Genomic DNA, 17,970 nt, shown 5'->3' with positions numbered 1-17,970 from the left:
GTCAAATAGCTTGGCCTGAGCACTTTAGTGAGGAAAACTGAGGTCCTGCTTCACCCTTGCTCTGCTAGAAAACATGCACGTTAGCAACGCAGGCTTGACAGCCAGTTTCTGCTACTTCTGCAGCAAGCTGCCTGAGCGCTGCACTTGACAACAGTCATGCAAGAGGATAACAAAAGGCAGAACAGCATTTGCAAGATTAAAGTAGTGTTTCTCGAATGAAAGAAGCGCTGAACTTCAAACAAGTGCATTTACTTTTATTAACATTCCTTTGTATGACTGTGAAATTTGGATAACAGCCTTGTTTCTTCCAAGCATTAACCAGTTCCTCTTGGATGGTCTTTGAGCCCTTTCTGGTGTAAAATGCCTGGAACGGGTTTTAGGTGTCAAGTTCTTACAAGTGTTCTCAAATACTCAGCTTAGAAGCACTGTTTTTGAGAACAGATATAGATTTTCAGAGAGAAGGGTGGACAGTATGCCATCTGAAGCTGCTTTCTGTGGACTCATTACTATCAGGATGCCTCTAAGAAAAGTCCAGAAAGTACCATAAGGACATGTTCAAGGAATATCCATGTTTGGAGTCCAAATCCACACAAAAGATGACAATGCTATCCACTGAGATCAAACTTTTGCAGGTTAAATAGACTCCTATAGATATATGCACACTAGAATATATTACTTGAGAAAACAAGCATAAAGGAAATATATTAAGTAGAATATCTAATTCTATTGCTGTTAATGTGCTGTAAAAATGGGACTGATTTCTTGCCAACTTAAGTAGAAAAAAAGAAAACTCTTCCTACGTGGAATAGTAGGGTTTAATTCATCATGATAATAAAAACTCTTCTATCCAGAAGCATGCAGATCTTCAGCAACGCATAGATACAATGGTTAGCACCATGTCTAACATGTAACATGACAGATGTGCTGTTCTTAGAGGAAGGGGATACTTTGCTTCAGTCATTTTGTATTACAAAAAGAAGTGTGAAGTGAAGCAGTATCTGATCCATTTGAGTCTAAGTCTTCTACTTGCCTTGAACCAAGGAACAGGGTTTCCCCCATGGCCTGTGCTTGTGGTGGGGATGAAGAGAGGAGTCATTATGAGCTTAATTCAGGTGAGGTGGGGTGAGGGCTGCTAACAAGATATGTAATTGCTGGTTTCACTGATGGTAAATTACTTTTTAGTGAACTACACCAGATATTCACTCCTGTCCCAAAAGATGTCTAGGGGTAGTGGGGAGAAAGCACCCATGCTGTGCTGGCAGCAGTATGCTTGCCCAGCCATATGCTCCATGGGCACTGCCATGCCAGCAAGGCAGGCACCTGAGGCTGGAGAACCTCAGGTGAGAGATGGAAAGCTAGAGGAAGGAGGAGGAGGGCCAGAAGGATGTATGTCAGCTCACAGGGCATGTTTGGGCATACTTGATGGGATGGAGAGCGGGCTCTTCTGAGGCAGTTGTGTGCCTTAACAGCTGATGCAAGTATGTTTGACAGACCAAAGCTTTAAAGTGATGTTTAGTTTTGAGCACTTTTTCCTATCAAGGTGTTGGTTCTGGTAGCAAGTCCAGCAGAATCCTAGACAGAGCTTAAGGAAATGAAGTTTTATGTAACTGAGCTATCTATGTGTTCCTGCCTATGTGTTTTGAATGTCAGCCAACTAAAACTAAATTTGACAGTGGGTAGCTATTACCTCTTTCAATTTTAGCTGTTATTTCTAACTAGTTCCATTAGAGTAACTGACTGGATGGAAAAGAGGCGCCCAATTAGTGCCCCCACTATAGGAAAGGTGATACTTTGCATTTTTTTCCCCTACAAAATGTTGCAAGTGGGAAGGAGGAAGCATTAGGAAAAAAGTTACGTTTTTTCTGCTTCTGAGTTAACAACTTTAAAGATATAGTAGAACCATTTTCATATACTTTGGAACTCAGGGCTTGCTTTATTTTATATATTTTTATTGGGAAAGCAGATAACGGAAGTAAGAGGAAGTTGAATCATCTCTCAGTGCTTTGTGATTGCGGTGGGCTCCTATGCCAGAAGCTCCATGGTATGAAGCCGTCTGAAGCCTCAACCTGAGTGCAAGTGAGGATGGCAGGGGCTTCTTGGATCCTCCATCTATCTAACTAAGTTGTTACACTGTGATTACTGCAACATTTGAAATCATGAGTCCTCAAAACTTAATCTTTGTTGAGTGGTCTTCTTTCTTCCTGAAGTACATATTCAGCATATTGCACATCTGTTCATATCAGAAATGGTTTTGTTGGCTACAGGGCAGGGGAAGGCAGATTGTTTTAGAATAGGGAGAAATTACTTAATGGAGCAAAGAATGTATTTTGTCAGGTTCTTTCTGTTCAGTTTTAATTCTGCTCTGAGTGGGACCTGTTGTGTCAGTGAGTGATGCTGTGACTTAACAATGAATGTAAATATCATGGTCCTTGCTATAGAAAATTGAAAGTCTGTGCCATGCAGGCTACATAAATGAGATCTGGAGAGTGATGTCTTAGAAAGTTTGCTCAGTCTGCTATACACCTTGATTACTATGTAAATTGTGTAAATTTATGCGTAAGCAGATAATTATGCACACTCAGTTTGCCTCCACAGTAATGTGCTTTTGTGCATAAACAGTTAAACAACCTTTTCTGGAAATGGGAGAGATGGTTTTTTTTGTTTTGTTCCACTGAAGTTAAATGCAAGCTACCTTCCAAAATCAAGGCCTGACATATATTGCAAGAGAGTTTTGACAGTATGCAGCAGAGGAATTAGTACAGGAACTGGGGCTGTATTGGTTGCAGAATGTAACTTCCTTGGTCTGCATTTTCTTTAATACACTCATTTATTTATTTTTTTAATCTTTGCTATGTAGATTTTAGCTGTTGAACCAGAGTGAGTGGTAGGTACAGTACTGTGCATCATTAGTATGTGAGCAGTACAGTGAATTTCAGCTGAATAAAAATGAATTCTTTGACTTGCAATCGTGAACGTTTCCAGTTTGCCTTGACAATCCTGTCAAGACAAATTTGAACTTTGTCAGCAATTGTGATTGCTTGTGGGAGAATTACCAAAAGCCTTTGCTCTAGGTATCAGTCAGTGATTGCAGCCCTCATCTGCTATTTGACCAAAATTTTCTGTGGCACTCACCAGGCTATTACTTGTCACTCTGACATATAATGGAGGGGCATTTTAATTGATGTAAAAGTTAAAATCTATAGTTATTAAATACAGTATAACTGTATTACATGTCAGTGGTTACACTTGCTGTGAGAATAGGGAAAGTTGAAAGGACTCGAGATTTGGAATATTTTAAAATTACACTTGCAGTTGATTTTACCTTCTACAGGCTGTCAATAGAACTTTTATTTAGTTAATGGGAGCTGATGTTTCCTATTATGTAACTGTTGTTGATTTTAAAAGGGATTTTAAAATCTTAACTGGGACTCCAGTTTCTAAAACCTATATCTTACAAGATTCAGTAGATCTTCTGCTCAAAAGTCTTTGCTTTTGTGGCGAGTTCTGAACAACTGCATTTGGGATCTGGTGGTGTTTTTGTTTATGACATAACGCATTTCTCCGTCACAATCTCATGGTGTTTAAAATAAATGTAATTCTATCCAAATCCAAGGGATATGTAAAATTAAAAATTGTGACCCACACTAAGGCTGTACAGCATAGATGCAGCTGGTGCATTTGTACACATGCACATTATGTATATGATGGAGTATGAGATGAGGTGCTCTAGCAATACTGACCTTCTGAGTGCTTTTACAGGTGCAAGTAGGCATTTTGTTTCTAACTGCTGGTGATTAGTTAAAAATATCTTTTTCTATGTGTCCAATTCAAAAAAGTTCAGTTCTTTTGCAAGAGAGAGAAGGAAGAGAAGGCGGCTCTACAAAGTTGAATGGCTCACATCTATCTTCTCTTTCCTCCTCCTCAGTTGTTGAGCTTATCTGGTGTTCTAAGTTAGGAAGAAGTCTGGAAAGAATATCTGCATTCTTTCTACAAGAGTAGGATGGGAAATAAGGCTGTTGAATATTGATGTATCTTTCTTTTGGCCCATACTGCCGACTCTCCACATAAATTGTGGACAAGAGAAAACAGAGAGACTTGAAGTGTCAAAATAAACGTGATAATCAACAATAACACCACCAATAGGAGTGACTGTACTTTACCTTGGTTTAAATATACAATTAAGGATCTCTGCACATTGTCACATGGTTTAGCAATTGAGAAGTGGTGTCCTTGTCTAAACTGGAGCTGCGATTTGCCATGTACCCTGCTAATCACATTTCCTACAAGCAGATGCAAAGCCTATGAAGGATCTTTCACCTGTGATAAAATTCACAGGTTGCACTGGGATCAGAATATTTTCAAAATTTACATTTTTTTATCAGTGTATTTTTTGAAAAGGTACAAAGCCCTTTATCAGCAACTAGTTGTTTTATACCAAGGAATTACTCACATACTTGCTGTGCAGTGTAGATCTTTGCCTCCTTAAGGTTAAGCAGAAGGAGGGAATCCCCTATGGAAAGCTGTACTATAGGGAACAGTTTAACAGAGGAGCTCCACAGTGTGCTGGTGAAGAAAAAACATAATGTATGGGTTATATCTGAAAAATAGGTTATACATGGGATTGCACACCTAGAATTTAAAGCTAGTATGTGATGATTTTGGGTTTCATTTCGTGTTTCCAAAGCATCAGCTCTTCATTCCCATCCTTTGTGCTATACACGTCATTTAAAGAAATGATGACTAGAGAACTTGCAAAGTTATTGCAGAAAATACAATTGCAAATTGTTGACAAGCATACTGAGAGTCAGACACTGGAAAACAAGCCCTAAGCTAGATGATGTTTGCAGATAGGCACAGGCAAAGGCCATTGAAGATGTACTTGGCCAAGCAAGGAAGCCACAGTCAGAAAAATTAGGGCCAGCTTCATCACTCAGAAAGTGGCCACATGAAGGTCTGCCTGAATACTTGTTCCTATCCTATTTTTCCTTCTTTGCTTTTTCTCCTTCTCTCAGAAGCTCAAGATGTGAATCCTGCATTCATTTGTGCTGTATTACCTCTTCAATGTAGGCATATTCTGCTTGCTGTGATCCTTGCATGTTTCTCAAACAACATGACTGTGTTTTTATTACACTGTCAAAACACGGCAAGAGCCCATGAAGGTAACAAGAGGGGTACAGTAGAAGAGGCTGAAGTGGAAGTCGCTTTCCTCCTTCTGGTTTTAGGAGGATGTTTTACTGGGGCTGTGGGATCAGGACAATGGAAAAAAATTTACAAACTACCCCAATGTCCCCAACCTAGAGTTGCAAGAGTCTTATTTTTTGTATCAAGTAATAGTTGTACGTATTAAAACACCTTGAGCAGCTTGAATTTTTTAAAATGGAAAAGCATTAGTTAAAATGAAACCGTCATTATTTCAAATAGTGTTTTTAGAAGTCACAAAAGATATTTCAAAATAATGTGACTATTTGCCTTTTAAAATATCTGTTAATCAGACATGGTGGTAAAATTGGATTTCAGCTTTTACTGTATCATCTGAAACACGTGCCAAGGTGGAAACTTCCAGTAAAACATAAAGCACCGTGCCTAACCTTATTAAGGATTATTACCTTTTGATTAGTAAGAGCATCTTTGTCGCATTATTTCCTTTGCCAGCCTTATTTCTACAAATGCACGTGGAACTTGCTGCACGTTGCAAGATATTTCAGTCAGTTTTTGTCAGGAATTTTTCCAGTGTGCTTAAGAGCTTGAGTCTTATTATTCAGTTCTGCATTGGTAACACATACTAAATAATATTGTGAGCCGTCTGTTGCCTTTCATTTTTCCCTGTGCCTTGTTGGTGAAGTTTGGATTAACGTGCAGGCTTTCTTACTTCTGTTTTATATTCCTATGTGGAATTGTAACATAGTGTACATCAGTACCATAATGCTAATACACTTTCAATATCCATACTAATTTTGTCTTGTTGGATGTGGGAGGCACAAGGGAGTTGAAATGGTAAACCCCACCTCTTTCCTCCCATTAGATCCTTTTGGCTCAAACAATAATTATACATGTTGCCTTCGGAAGCCTGTGGGATTGCTCTTATGAGTAAAGGTCTACTGTACTGGGGCTTTTGTTTGACAAGTTGGAAAAATAGCCTTTGTTCCCATGGTAACCTTTTTTTGTGCTTTGGTGCATTTTTTTTCCCTATGGTTTCATGGTTGCTCTGGAGGTTTTTTCATTGTGGTATTTTAATCCCCAGTAGATTGGGGATGGCAATTCACTTTACTTTTTGCCATTATTTTTTTTTTTTTTTTTTTTTTTAAAAAAAACATTACAAAACTCGTGTAAACTTTTAATGTTGTGTGGTTAGGGCATTAATGGTGTGATGGCTTTCTCTGTAAGCATATCATGCACTCAGAAAGTAAAGCAAACAGTTTGTAATAGACAAGTACGTATGACTAGACCAAGCAGCTTCTGTTATAAACTAACATTTTTGATATAGGTATTATTTTAAGGGTTATGGGCCAAGCCCTAGACAGACATATTAGGTCTTTTTGTCTCTGCGAAAGAATGACATTTCCTAAAGTTGAAAATAGTCAATACTTGGATCATGAATGTCACTGCAGGTTGCTGTAATAAAGGTTTCATAATAGAAGGCTTTCAAGCCAAGGTAGGTATTTTTGGGAGTTGCTTGTGTAGCTTCTGAGGGAAGAACTTTGGAAAAAGTAGTGAGATTTATTTGAAAGGAGGAGGCTTTTTAGAGTTGTTCGGATTACTGGTAGCATCTGCTTACATTTGACTTCCGTGCATTTTTTTTCTTTCTTCCTCACTTGTTCAATTTTTCTTTCTCTTAGAAGTCTTCAATAGTGGAATAAAATAGTCATGTGCAATCTTGTCTTGCCTGTGGTTCCTCATGGTAGTGATTTCCCATTGGTGCCCCCATCAGCAGGTAAACCTCACTTGAATCACTGCATTTTATGCAGTTCTAAAATATCACTGACCAAGGCGGCAACAGAGCTTCACCAAATAAACACTGCCACGCTCTTGTACAAGAATGATCAGGATGAATAATTAGTTTTCTTATTGGCAGAAGATGAGATCAAGCTATGAAAAATGGGATTTCCAAAGCTATGTTTCTTTTCTTTTAGTCATGGGAGGTGAGCAGGTGCAGGAGAAGAAAGCGTTAAACAAACTCCCTTCCCCCCCTCCCAGACTTTCAATAATTAACTAGATCATTTTCCGGATAAACTGTTCCTGCCTTATCTTGCTATACAATACATAGCAATTTATAATCAGCAGCACAAATACCAACATTGCATGCATTTAAACTGCACTAATTCTGTAAGTGGAACAAATATGAAGTTCGGGCAAATATGCTGCAAGGCTTACTGTTCTCTGGCTTCCAGGCTTGGAGACTTTCTCCTGATAGAAAACTCCTAGTGTAGGTTAACTGTTCCATTTGAATAAATAGCTATATTTATGTACTAAAAAACTTAAGAAAAATAAATTTTATTTCCCTGAATCAGTTGACTTGGTGCATTGTGACAGTAGCTAGAGGAGAAAAGTGCATTGCAAAAGAAAATTAGGAGTCTGTTCTACTTCACTGACCACTAAGCCAGTAAAAAGTAAGAATTCTTTCCCTAGGAGATTAGTGCTCCTCAGTTTCAGTCCACTAGAACACATGTTTGTTTATGCTTAAGTTTATATTTTTCTGTAGCTGACAGATCATTTTGAGGTAAAATTTGTAGAGCCAACTGTAGTTGCTACTGAGAGATTTCAGTAGAGAAGGTCAAGGGAAAGTCAAGGCTTACAGCTGGATAGAGGAAATGCTAGGTCCTGTCAGCATCCACTAAGGTAAATGGAAATTGAAGGAGCTTAGTACACTTGCTTCATTTTGTAAAATCAACATATGCCTTAAGGTTAAACTAAATACAGGAACCTGTTCACTGGTGACTCCAGCACAGGAGAACCCATCAGGTTCTATTTGCAGAATAAACACTGCAATTTAAATGCTTTTTTAAAACCCTGAGTGAATCTTTTCAGATTTGGAGGGCTTCAGAGAAGGAGTAGAGCCTTCTCTATTAGGAGTGCATGTTGGAGTTGACTTATTACCACAATTAAGATCCAGGTATGAAAATACATTCTATGACCCTTAGGCATTGCTAAATAAAGAAACTTAATGTGAAAACTGGGGTTGCTAAGGAAAGAAACCATTTGATTTCTCTATTTGCTTTCTCTCAACTAAATGTGCTTTCCCCTCTGATTTCTACATCTTTCATTGTACTAAGCATGTAGGGGGAGGGAGAATGTGTAATTCTGGACTATCTTTTATCTGTACATTTATATTAGAGTTGTAGTATTTGAAGTTCAAACAACTGAAAGTTTTGGTCTTGGACTAGAATACCTTTGTGTTTTGTTAAAAGTAGAGGCTAGCCATTAAATATAGTATCACTGCTACTGAATTTGTTTGGAATTTTAAAAAAATTCATAGAAATACACCTGCAAAGTTGCAGGTTACAAAATGAGTTTATTTTGGTGAGATTCCAGTCCATTTGTTAAAATGACATTCAGTAATGGTGAATTGTGTGAGTAGTTCATCATTAGCTGAAACAAACTAAACAAAAGTGAATTAATGGTAATATAAGAGCTTCAGGACCCTTAAGTTTGGGATGTTTCAAAACTAATTGATTTATAGCACGGGAAGGTACTATTTTCTAGGCCAGTTTCTTCCCTCAGTATATATACTGAATTCCCTCAGTATTTCACATTTAAAATTTATCTTTAAAAAAAAAAAAAAATCCCCCTGATTTTATTTTCCATGGATGTTTTTAAGTAGTCTTTGTTATTTAAGTAGAGAGAAGCCATTAAAGAAAAAAATAATTATTTCCCTAACCACTTATATTGCTTATGGACTGATACCATCAGTATACTCCAGATGCTGGAGTACATGTGCATTGATTCATGTGTTACACTGGTGTCTGTCATACACAATATGAACTAAAGTACACATTTTTTCTAAAATAGTTTGACTTTGCTCAAGATTTCTTAGCCTAAAGTTTTTATTTAGCCTTTTTGTAATGATGCAGGTGTAAGGACCAGCAGTCATCCTGTTAGTCCCATTATTTCATCCAAGGAAACGTAACTGTTTCTGTAATGTCTGCTTTCATCTCTGTAGGACCAAGATAATGCCCTGAGAAGCTCAGACAGCAAAATCAACAGCAAGGTTATTTCACAATCGTTATGCCTCTCTGCCAAACGTCAGAGGGTAAATATTGCTCTATCTGCTTGCAAGAGGTTTGCTGCTGATGCTTAGGGGTGGTTTGGTTTCAGCAGTCCTTCCTTAGCTCAGTATTCCTGAAGTCCCATGTGACTGCCTTCTCCTCTAAAAACCTGATCGTTTCATCTCTGCACCTTTTCACTTCTCTGTGCTTTCTTGGTCAACTGACAAGAAGATTGGTTTATATAGTCTGACATTTAAGAAATGACATTTTCCAGTCTGCTAATCTGTTCTATGCAAGTAGTTATAGGAGAGAGATAGGGTGCAGGGGAACTTTTTTTAAAGTTTGGGCTACACAGGGCAAAACCAATACTGGTTAAACCTTAGTATTGGCAATTAGAACTAGCAGCATGGAGCAAAATCTGCAACATGATACATGTCACAACCAACATGATTGTGTAGTGGTCAGATAATATATTGGCCAATTTTTGATCAGCATTACACTTTCTAAAAAACTAGTAGAATTACCTTAGACAATGAAAATATTGTTTCTATGTGAACACACACAAAACCAACAGAGGTAATATGAAGAGAAGATGTGTTGGGCTATTTACGGCTGAGTGAACGCTGAGTTAAAGGAGGATCCTAGGAGAGCTGCTAGAGAAGTGACCTGTTAAAGGATGCACTTAGGATTATAAGATTAGCTGTGGAAACCAGAAGGGATTTAGGAGACTCTTTGGAGAAGGAAAGATTATATTTCCAGTAGCATAAACTTGGTATTCAGTCTCTTGATGGTAGTGCCACGTTGTGAGGAGTTGTATTATCATTCAGTGTGGGACTTTATGGTGTCCATTGGCTGACATCAACTGGCCTGCTGCATTGAGGTTGGTGAAGGCCAGACATCTAGGTGTGCTGTATGTCAGCTCTTGGCCACCTCCTGGCCATCTGAGCTTTCTTGGATGTGAAAGGTCTCCGGGCTCAGCCATACTGTCCACATTGTAGCTATGAAATGCCATTGAAGTACACAGTTCTTTTGGACCACGGGAACATTAGTTTCAGTATATGTGCATACAGAGTTAACTACCATATTTCATGTGCCAATCTCCAGTAAAAGATGACTCTCACTGGAGGTTATACTCCTTTAGGAAGAAGATTATAGGGTAGAAGGAAGATACTGACAGTCTCTGCGTCTTGAATCTCCTAATTTTTCTTGCTCTTAAAAGTTTTTTTTCTTTTGGTGAAAGTATGATGCTGATCTCATCTTCTTTTTACCTTTGTTTTCACATAACTTTTATTTCTTGAGGTGTAGCTAGATTCATACTGTTTATTTTACTACCAGAAAAAAAATTCTGTATGGAAAAAAAGTCAATGACATGCAATTAAAAAGGACTCATCTATATCTCAAAATAATAAAAATGCTTGAAACAAATGCATTTAGGATTCATATTGTGGCTTGTGCTTCTTTAGAGTGCTTCATTTTATGATCAGAGATGCATGATTTGTTTAAACTGTGCTCTTGTATGACATCTGGTTTGAAAAGCATAATAACCTATATAATCAGCTTTTTAAATGTTGGATTATCTGTGGGTTTATTGACTCTTCTCTACGAAATCTGTTATTTCTAATTAATTCTCCATATAACTATTACTAAGGCCAACTTACAGAGACACAAATGAGCTTGATGGCAATGGCAAGTCAAGGTCAGCATTTAACTGCCAGCATTTGCACTGTTGAGGATAATAAATCAGGCTTATTCCTAATCACATACCCTACAACGTGACAAATGTTAGCGGAGCCATCTAAGCAACCACTTTACAAATCACTTAGAAGATACATTTGGCATTGTTAAACTACTCCGTGCTGCCCTTGACTCTGAAAGTGTTGTGATAAAATATGTATGCTATGTTAGATCTCTTGTATTTGAATCTTGCAGAGTATGTGTATGGAGGTGTTTACTTTTTTTTCGCTTTGTATTGAAAACAATGAGGGAGCCATAAAAACAGTAACGCCTAATCGACTTATGGAAAACCACTGGCTTCTGAAAGCAGTGATAAGTAGCCAGCTCTGTGGCAATATTTTGTGTTTCTTGTGTTTTCAATTAGAAGCTTATTTTGAGACTAGGTTGCTGCCCACAAGAAATTTTCTGGGTCAATAATAGTTCACTGTGTGAAAGTTTAAAAAAGTAGTTAAATACCAGAGCAATAGTTATTAGGCTCTAATTTGGATTTAGGCAAATGTGTTAACACAGTATTTTTACTTGTTCAAGACTCAGTCCTTCTGTGACTGATAGATGTTGTTAGATATAGAGTGTCATTCAAATATATATTTAGCAGTAGGCTGATTGCTGTCCAAGGATTCAATTGTTAAGTTCCTGATCTTTTTTATAGGGTATTCATTCTTATTTGGGCCAACTCTTGCATTTTTCAAACAAGAGAATGATATATTACCTAAATAATCTGGATTATTGTAACTAAAGTTCTCATGTGGAGAACCAAAAAAATCAAACTGAGCTCTAAAAAAAATTAAAATAAAATCATGTATATATCTGTTATAATCAATTGAATTTAGCACTTAATTTTTACCTATGAAGTGTTGCCTGCCTGTAACTTTTCCCACAAACTAGTTTACATTAGGATTATTGATAGAAATTTATGAGGTGTTTCTGTGGAAAAGTAATGAAGGAAATATTTCATGCATGCATGAAAAGTACTTTCAATGTGTTTTTTTTTTTTTTTTTTTACTGCAGCATTTCTCCTTATACATATTATAGGATATAGAGCTGTACAGATTAATTAAATAATTGATTCAATAGAAGTGAAGAAGAAATATAGTGTGTTTCTATGTGATAAACATTGGATATCTGGCCTTGAACTAAGGGCAGAGGGGTAGTTGACTCACCTGTCAGATCTTGATACAAATCTTGTTCACCATGATCAGATCGCTAAGAAAGAAATGACAACCTGAATGTTAAGAGAAATTTGGGAGGAAAAGGAGTCACTATCCGTGCATGCCTTGTTAAGAAAAGTTTCCATAGAGAGAATGCTTTAATCTGAGGTTTAGCAATAGGATTTCAGTACACTTTTTATCATTTGAAGGTATGTTGAAACACCACTTTACCTTTCGATGAGGTAATATAACAGCATTTTTAATTGGCAAGTGCTTTGGTGTAGTATAAGTGAAAGAGAACACAAGAGATTTTTAAAAGAGCTAAACATTGTTTGTTAGAAGAGAACCACAGCTAGAGCTGGCACAAGTTGGAGGAGATGTACCAACAGATAATATCAATGTTTCTTTGCAAGAGAATATTTGAGAATTGCTCTGTTCTCTGATACTACTGTGAAGAATGAAAATACCTCATTTGTGTTGTAACCTATTCTACTTTTAAACTGATGAAAAGGATATATGGAAGTTAATTGAATTTTATTCCAGACTGTTGTTTTTACCTGTGATGCTGTCACTGAATAGTTGAATACATGCTTCATATTCAAGCTTCATCTTTCAGCTGTGTTCCAGCCCATCCTTTAGATGAACACTGTGTAGAATATGCTATAGATTGTCTTAGATTTGTATTTAATAATAGTTGTAGATCACTTGATGTTTCAGTCTGTCTTTACTGTCTTTTTTTACCCAGTAATTCTGTGTAAATCAAATTGTATCTAAAACCTAAATCAAGCTTGTATCTTAAAAAAGGCTCTCCCACTTTCTACAAATCCTATTTATTTTCAACTAAAAATATTACATACATTTGTAATGTATGTAATACATTACACTCTGTGTGTGTGTATATATAAGTTAAAAACCACATACATTGCTGTGATACCCTGGAAACCTCCATTACTCCCCAGGAAAAGCTCTGAACAGAAGTACCTTTTTTAGGTCTTAAAAAAATAAATACATACTGACCCTTTTCAGGGTAGAAAGACTAGGAACATTTTTGCTAATCTTCTGAAGAAATGGGAACATGCAGCATCAAAATTAGAGTTGCCCCAAGACATTTTGCTGGTATGTCAGAATTGAAATGTTTCTCTTCCCAAACAAAATACTGCCATTTGCAATGAAAAAGCTAAAAAAAGAAAAAGAAAGTTTTCAAGGAGTTAGTTTTTCAGGTTATTGACATTTTCTCTAGAAAGTAGACTTTTGTTTAATGTGGGGCTTAATGTTTTTCATACCGTATGAAACATGCCTCTTAGAGAGACAAAGCTTTGTTGATTGCCTAAACAAATCCAGAAGCAGAGCTGAATACTGGCACAGTCTTAGCAAATCCTGAAGAAGGTACCTTTCCTTAGCAATAGATTAATACAGCATGCATAGGTATGGCCGTGACTTAACCACACAGAACTTACCTGAACCTAGGTGTGGTGAGGCTTTCCTTTGTGTCTCTAACAATGAGCTAATGCTCATTCACTTGGGAATTACCAAGTAGTGTGATGTTACGCAGTGGAAGTATAAATACCATGAGGACTAAAACTAGTAAATCTAACAGAGTAGTGAGCAGACAACAGCACAAATACTATTTGGAATGTTTTGATTAGCACCTGAGCTCTGTCATTTAAAAAGACATTTAGGGTTGCTCTTACAGTAATGCTGCAAGCCAGGAGAGTTGTGGTCCTTGATTGGGAGTGACATTTATGTTGTGCCCCTGGGTAAATCACTTGGCCTTTGTTAACTTCTTTAAAGGAAGACAGAAAATTGGAAAAAGTCAAAGGGTGCATACTTGAAATTTCTTAAGCAAGCTGGTTATCTTATGTTTGAATTAAGACTGTGAACTTTGTTTCCCAATGACTGACCGACAAATAACCTGTGACCTGTAGTTTGAACTATCAGGTTATTTCACCACCAGTGTAAGGGGTTGATTTTGTAGTTGTTTGGCAGTGTTCAGAAAGATAATGTGAAGAAATGCAAGAGGTCACGTTTACCTGGAGAAGAGAGGCTATGTGCAAGAAAAGACTCCCCAGCCCTCTGGAGGCATGGGAGAGCTTTCGTCTCCTTTGATATCTTGCACGTTTCTCTGAGCGTGCCAATTACATTAGGTTGGCATTTCCAGTTCTGGGGAGAAGAAGGGAGAGAGGAGAATCACTGCATCATGAAACGTAACTTGTTTTTGCTGTCTTTTAGAATCACCAGTGTAAAATACTTGCTAAAGATACCTTCAGAGTGTCATGGTTTGAAAACAAAGCCACCAACAGAAATGCCCCATCCTTTAAGAAGACAGTAGATGATTGAACCTGGGTTTGCAAGGTGCATCAGTCTGCAAGACTTCAGGATGTTTTCTGAACTGTCAGTGCTGCTTTTCTGGCACCTACAGTCATATGAAAGAGTCTTCTACACTTGCAGAATGTAGAAATGCTCCAAAATTATTTCAGAATGAAGCTGTTAAGTTACAAAAATATTAGACATAAGCTCAATACCACTGTAGCGGTAAACAGGAGTGCAGACAGGAGAGTGTGTACCACTTTGCTGTGTTTCTTCATAAAGTGGTTTTAATGGTTTTATTGCAGATATTCCTTAGTTGTGAAGTCTCGAGACAAACAGAAAATTTATAGCTATCAGATTGCTGCTAGAATGGTTTGTTTGTTTGTTGTATATTTTCAGTTTGAATCATCTGCTACCAATAAATTCCACTGCCCTTGTGGTAACTTCTCAAATTAACATTGATATATTATGGGTGTTTTAAAACAAACAATAAAAATACTGCATTTACTAATTAAAGCAATTCCTGTATTCATCAGCCACAGACAGAAAGAGTTGTGGTTTCCTAGTTGTTGGGTGCCTGGAGCAATATACCTGTTACAAATTCTTAATTGAACTTTGTGTTATGGCCAGTGTTATTAGAAATACTCATAACTCTTTTGATTTGTTTGTTTTGGTTTGTTTTTTATTTACTCCAGCTCTTCATTGAGAAGTGTATCAACTGGATCTTCAAGACCTTCCAAAGTCTGTTTGGTGTGTGGCGATGAGGCATCTGGATGTCACTATGGGGTGGTTACATGTGGCAGCTGTAAAGTTTTCTTCAAGAGGGCAGTAGAAGGTAAGAAAACACAAAACATCATGCAAAAACAAAAGACAAAATACATGCAAGTTTGTGTTTTTATAAAAATAGAAATATATACATATATATATATATACACACACATACACTCGTGCACAAATGTGTTTTCTACATATTGTGTCATTAATCTAAAAAAAAAAAAAGTTAAATGAGCACCAATTATATGTGGTGTAACTTCTGTAGAATATGTCTGGGTGCTTTGTAATGTGCGTCTTGTAAAGGATGCGTTGATTTACTTTAAGCCGCTGCTGAATCAGGCTTTTCCACCCTTCCAAGTGAATTTTTGTAATTTTTAATTAACACAGATATAACTGATGTAAACATACTCTTGCTTCTCCTGTACTGGCATATGAATATGGTTGTGTCATCGTGCTTTGGTGGCCTTATGTTGATAGTACATTTCTCATCTCCCTGCGGGTACCTCCAGGGCTTTCAACTCAGTAGTGCATCTGCTTTGTCTTTCAGCAGAACAGAAGTGGTTTTACAGAACTGTAGTAGATTGTTGAGGAAGCAGGCATTGATCATGGGGCTCTTCCTAGAGATTGTTTTCTTAGTTAAGGACTAGGACTTTCACAAGGGCTTTATTTTGATGGCTTTATAACCACAGAAATGTTTTGCTGACATAGAATCACAGAATGGTAGGAGTTAGAAGAGACCTCCGGAGAGCATCTAGTCCAACCTCACTGCTAAAGGAGGTCTATCGCCCTATTGTGTTACTTCTGGTAAAGCTACTCTTTCCTGACCGAGAGTATTTTAAAATAATAATAATATTGTATATATCACTTTATTATTCAGTATCAATTTTGTATTATATATATTTTTAATTTTTATTATTTTTCAATAAAGAATTTAGGATTACTCAAAGATCTACAGGACTTCTAGTAGGTGTTGCCTGTCCATGACTTGGATTATTAGAGTAAAAAGATTTTTGACCTTCACAGATTTTATAACTTCTTTGAGTGATAAAAATTAACTTTTTAGTACTCAATAAAGGATAAGAGTTTACAGCATGCAGAGGACATAAATACTGTATAGGATTTTTGAAGTCTTTGCTGATGAGTAGATGTTCACTGAGTGATTTCCTCCACACCACATCAGATATCCATGTCTAAACTGGCCTCTGAATCATAAGAGTGCTTTTTATTTTAATGACAGTGGTGAGGTTTTGCATACACCTACACATACTGTGTGAAGTGACAGCACCTTCTGTTTCCTTCCTTACTCCTCTCCTACCTTCCAGGAAAGCTTCATTCCTAGTCTTAAGTCACTGTAATTTCAAGGTACTGTATATCTATGTTTATCTACATCTAGTTGGGCAGAGAGGAACCTCTTGAGGTTCAACAGGGACAAGTGCAGAGTCCTGCATCTGGGAAGGAACAACCCCATGCACCAGGACAGGCTGGGGGTCGACCTGCTGAAGAGCAGCTCTGCAGAGAGAGACCTGGGAGTCCTGATTGATAATAAACTAATCATGAGCCAGCACTATGCCCTCATGGCCAAGAAGGCCAATGGCATCCTGGGATACATCAAGAAGAGTGTGGCCAGCAAGTCAAGGGAGGTTCTTCTCCCCCTCTACTCTGCCCTGCTGAGGCCTCATCTGGAGTCCTGTGTCCAGTTCTGGGCTCCTCAGCTCAAGAGGGACAGGGAAGTGCTGGAGAGAGTCCAGCGCAGGGCTGCCAAGATGATCAGGGGACTGGAACATCTTTCATACTAGGAAAGGCTGCGGGAACTGGGGCTGTTTAGAGATGAGAAGACTGAGAGGGGATCTCATTAATATTTATAAGTATATAAATGGTGGGTATCAGGAGGCTGGGACATCCCTTTTTTTAGGGGTAATGAGATGAAGCTGGAACACAAAAAGTTCCATTTAAACGTAAGAAAAAACAATTTTACTGTGAGGATGACAGAGCAGTGGAACAGGCTGCCCAAAGGGGTTGTGGAGTCTCCTTCCTTGGAGGTCTTTAAGCCCCACCTGGACATGTTCCTATGCAACCTGATCTAGGTGAACCTGCTTCTGCAAAGGTGTTGGACTAGATGATTTCTAGAGATCCCTTCCAACCCTACCATTCTGTGATTCTGTGATACCTTTCCGATGTGATCTGATAGATATCCTTATCCAAATAGACAGGGATTTATGGAAAGTTACCAAGGATTCCCTTTTAGTACCTAACAACATAGCAAAACTATGTTTGTAAGCCTTGGAAGCCAAAATTGTTAGGAAAGGATTACTCTGTAATCAGGCATAGAAATACATTTTTTAAATGTAGTTAAAAGTTATCAGTAATTAATGAAAGTTTACGAGTTAAGCAAAGAAAAAACCCTCAAAAAATTAAAGATAAAACAACTCTGCTATCCTTAAAAATTGAAGATAGGCATTTTAAATTAAGATATATGTTCTAGAACTGTTAACAGGCATATTCCTGGCAGTGGTATTTGAACACTGTCTAGACTTCTTCTTGATATGCACATAACTGTGAGCTCTTGATGCTACCAATAGCATTGTTATTATGCAAACTCTGAAACTTTGGCTTGCACTTTTGTGGATTTTAATATACAAACATACATGTACATTTATTTGTATGTGTATATATATTTGGATACTGTAGAGGATTAACCACAGAAGAACCAAGCAAAAGATCCTGAAACTCTCAATGTAAATTAAAACTTGTGTAGGTAGTTCTGTAACAATAAATTTTTTTTGTTGAGTTGTTATAATTTTTTC

General features: G+C 37.5%; 1 protein-coding gene across 3 annotated transcripts in view; it reads left to right on the top strand.

Moving 5' to 3' along the window:
• NR3C2 (nuclear receptor subfamily 3 group C member 2) overlaps positions 1 to 17,970 on the top strand; it is a 217,987-nt gene that overhangs the window by 107,513 nt on the left and 92,504 nt on the right. For all 3 annotated transcript variants that reach the window (XM_061992259.1, XM_061992257.1, XM_061992258.1), the window contains exon 3: positions 15,088 to 15,227. In XM_061992259.1, coding sequence (XP_061848243.1) covers positions 15,088 to 15,227 — 140 coding nt within the window. The remainder of the gene's footprint in view (positions 1 to 15,087; positions 15,228 to 17,970) is intronic.

The sequence above is a fragment of the Colius striatus genome, chromosome 3, assembly GCF_028858725.1.
Source record: "Colius striatus isolate bColStr4 chromosome 3, bColStr4.1.hap1, whole genome shotgun sequence".
In the NCBI taxonomy this organism is placed as follows: Eukaryota; Metazoa; Chordata; class Aves; order Coliiformes; family Coliidae; genus Colius; species Colius striatus.
This window is presented reverse-complemented; position numbering and strand designations above follow the sequence as displayed.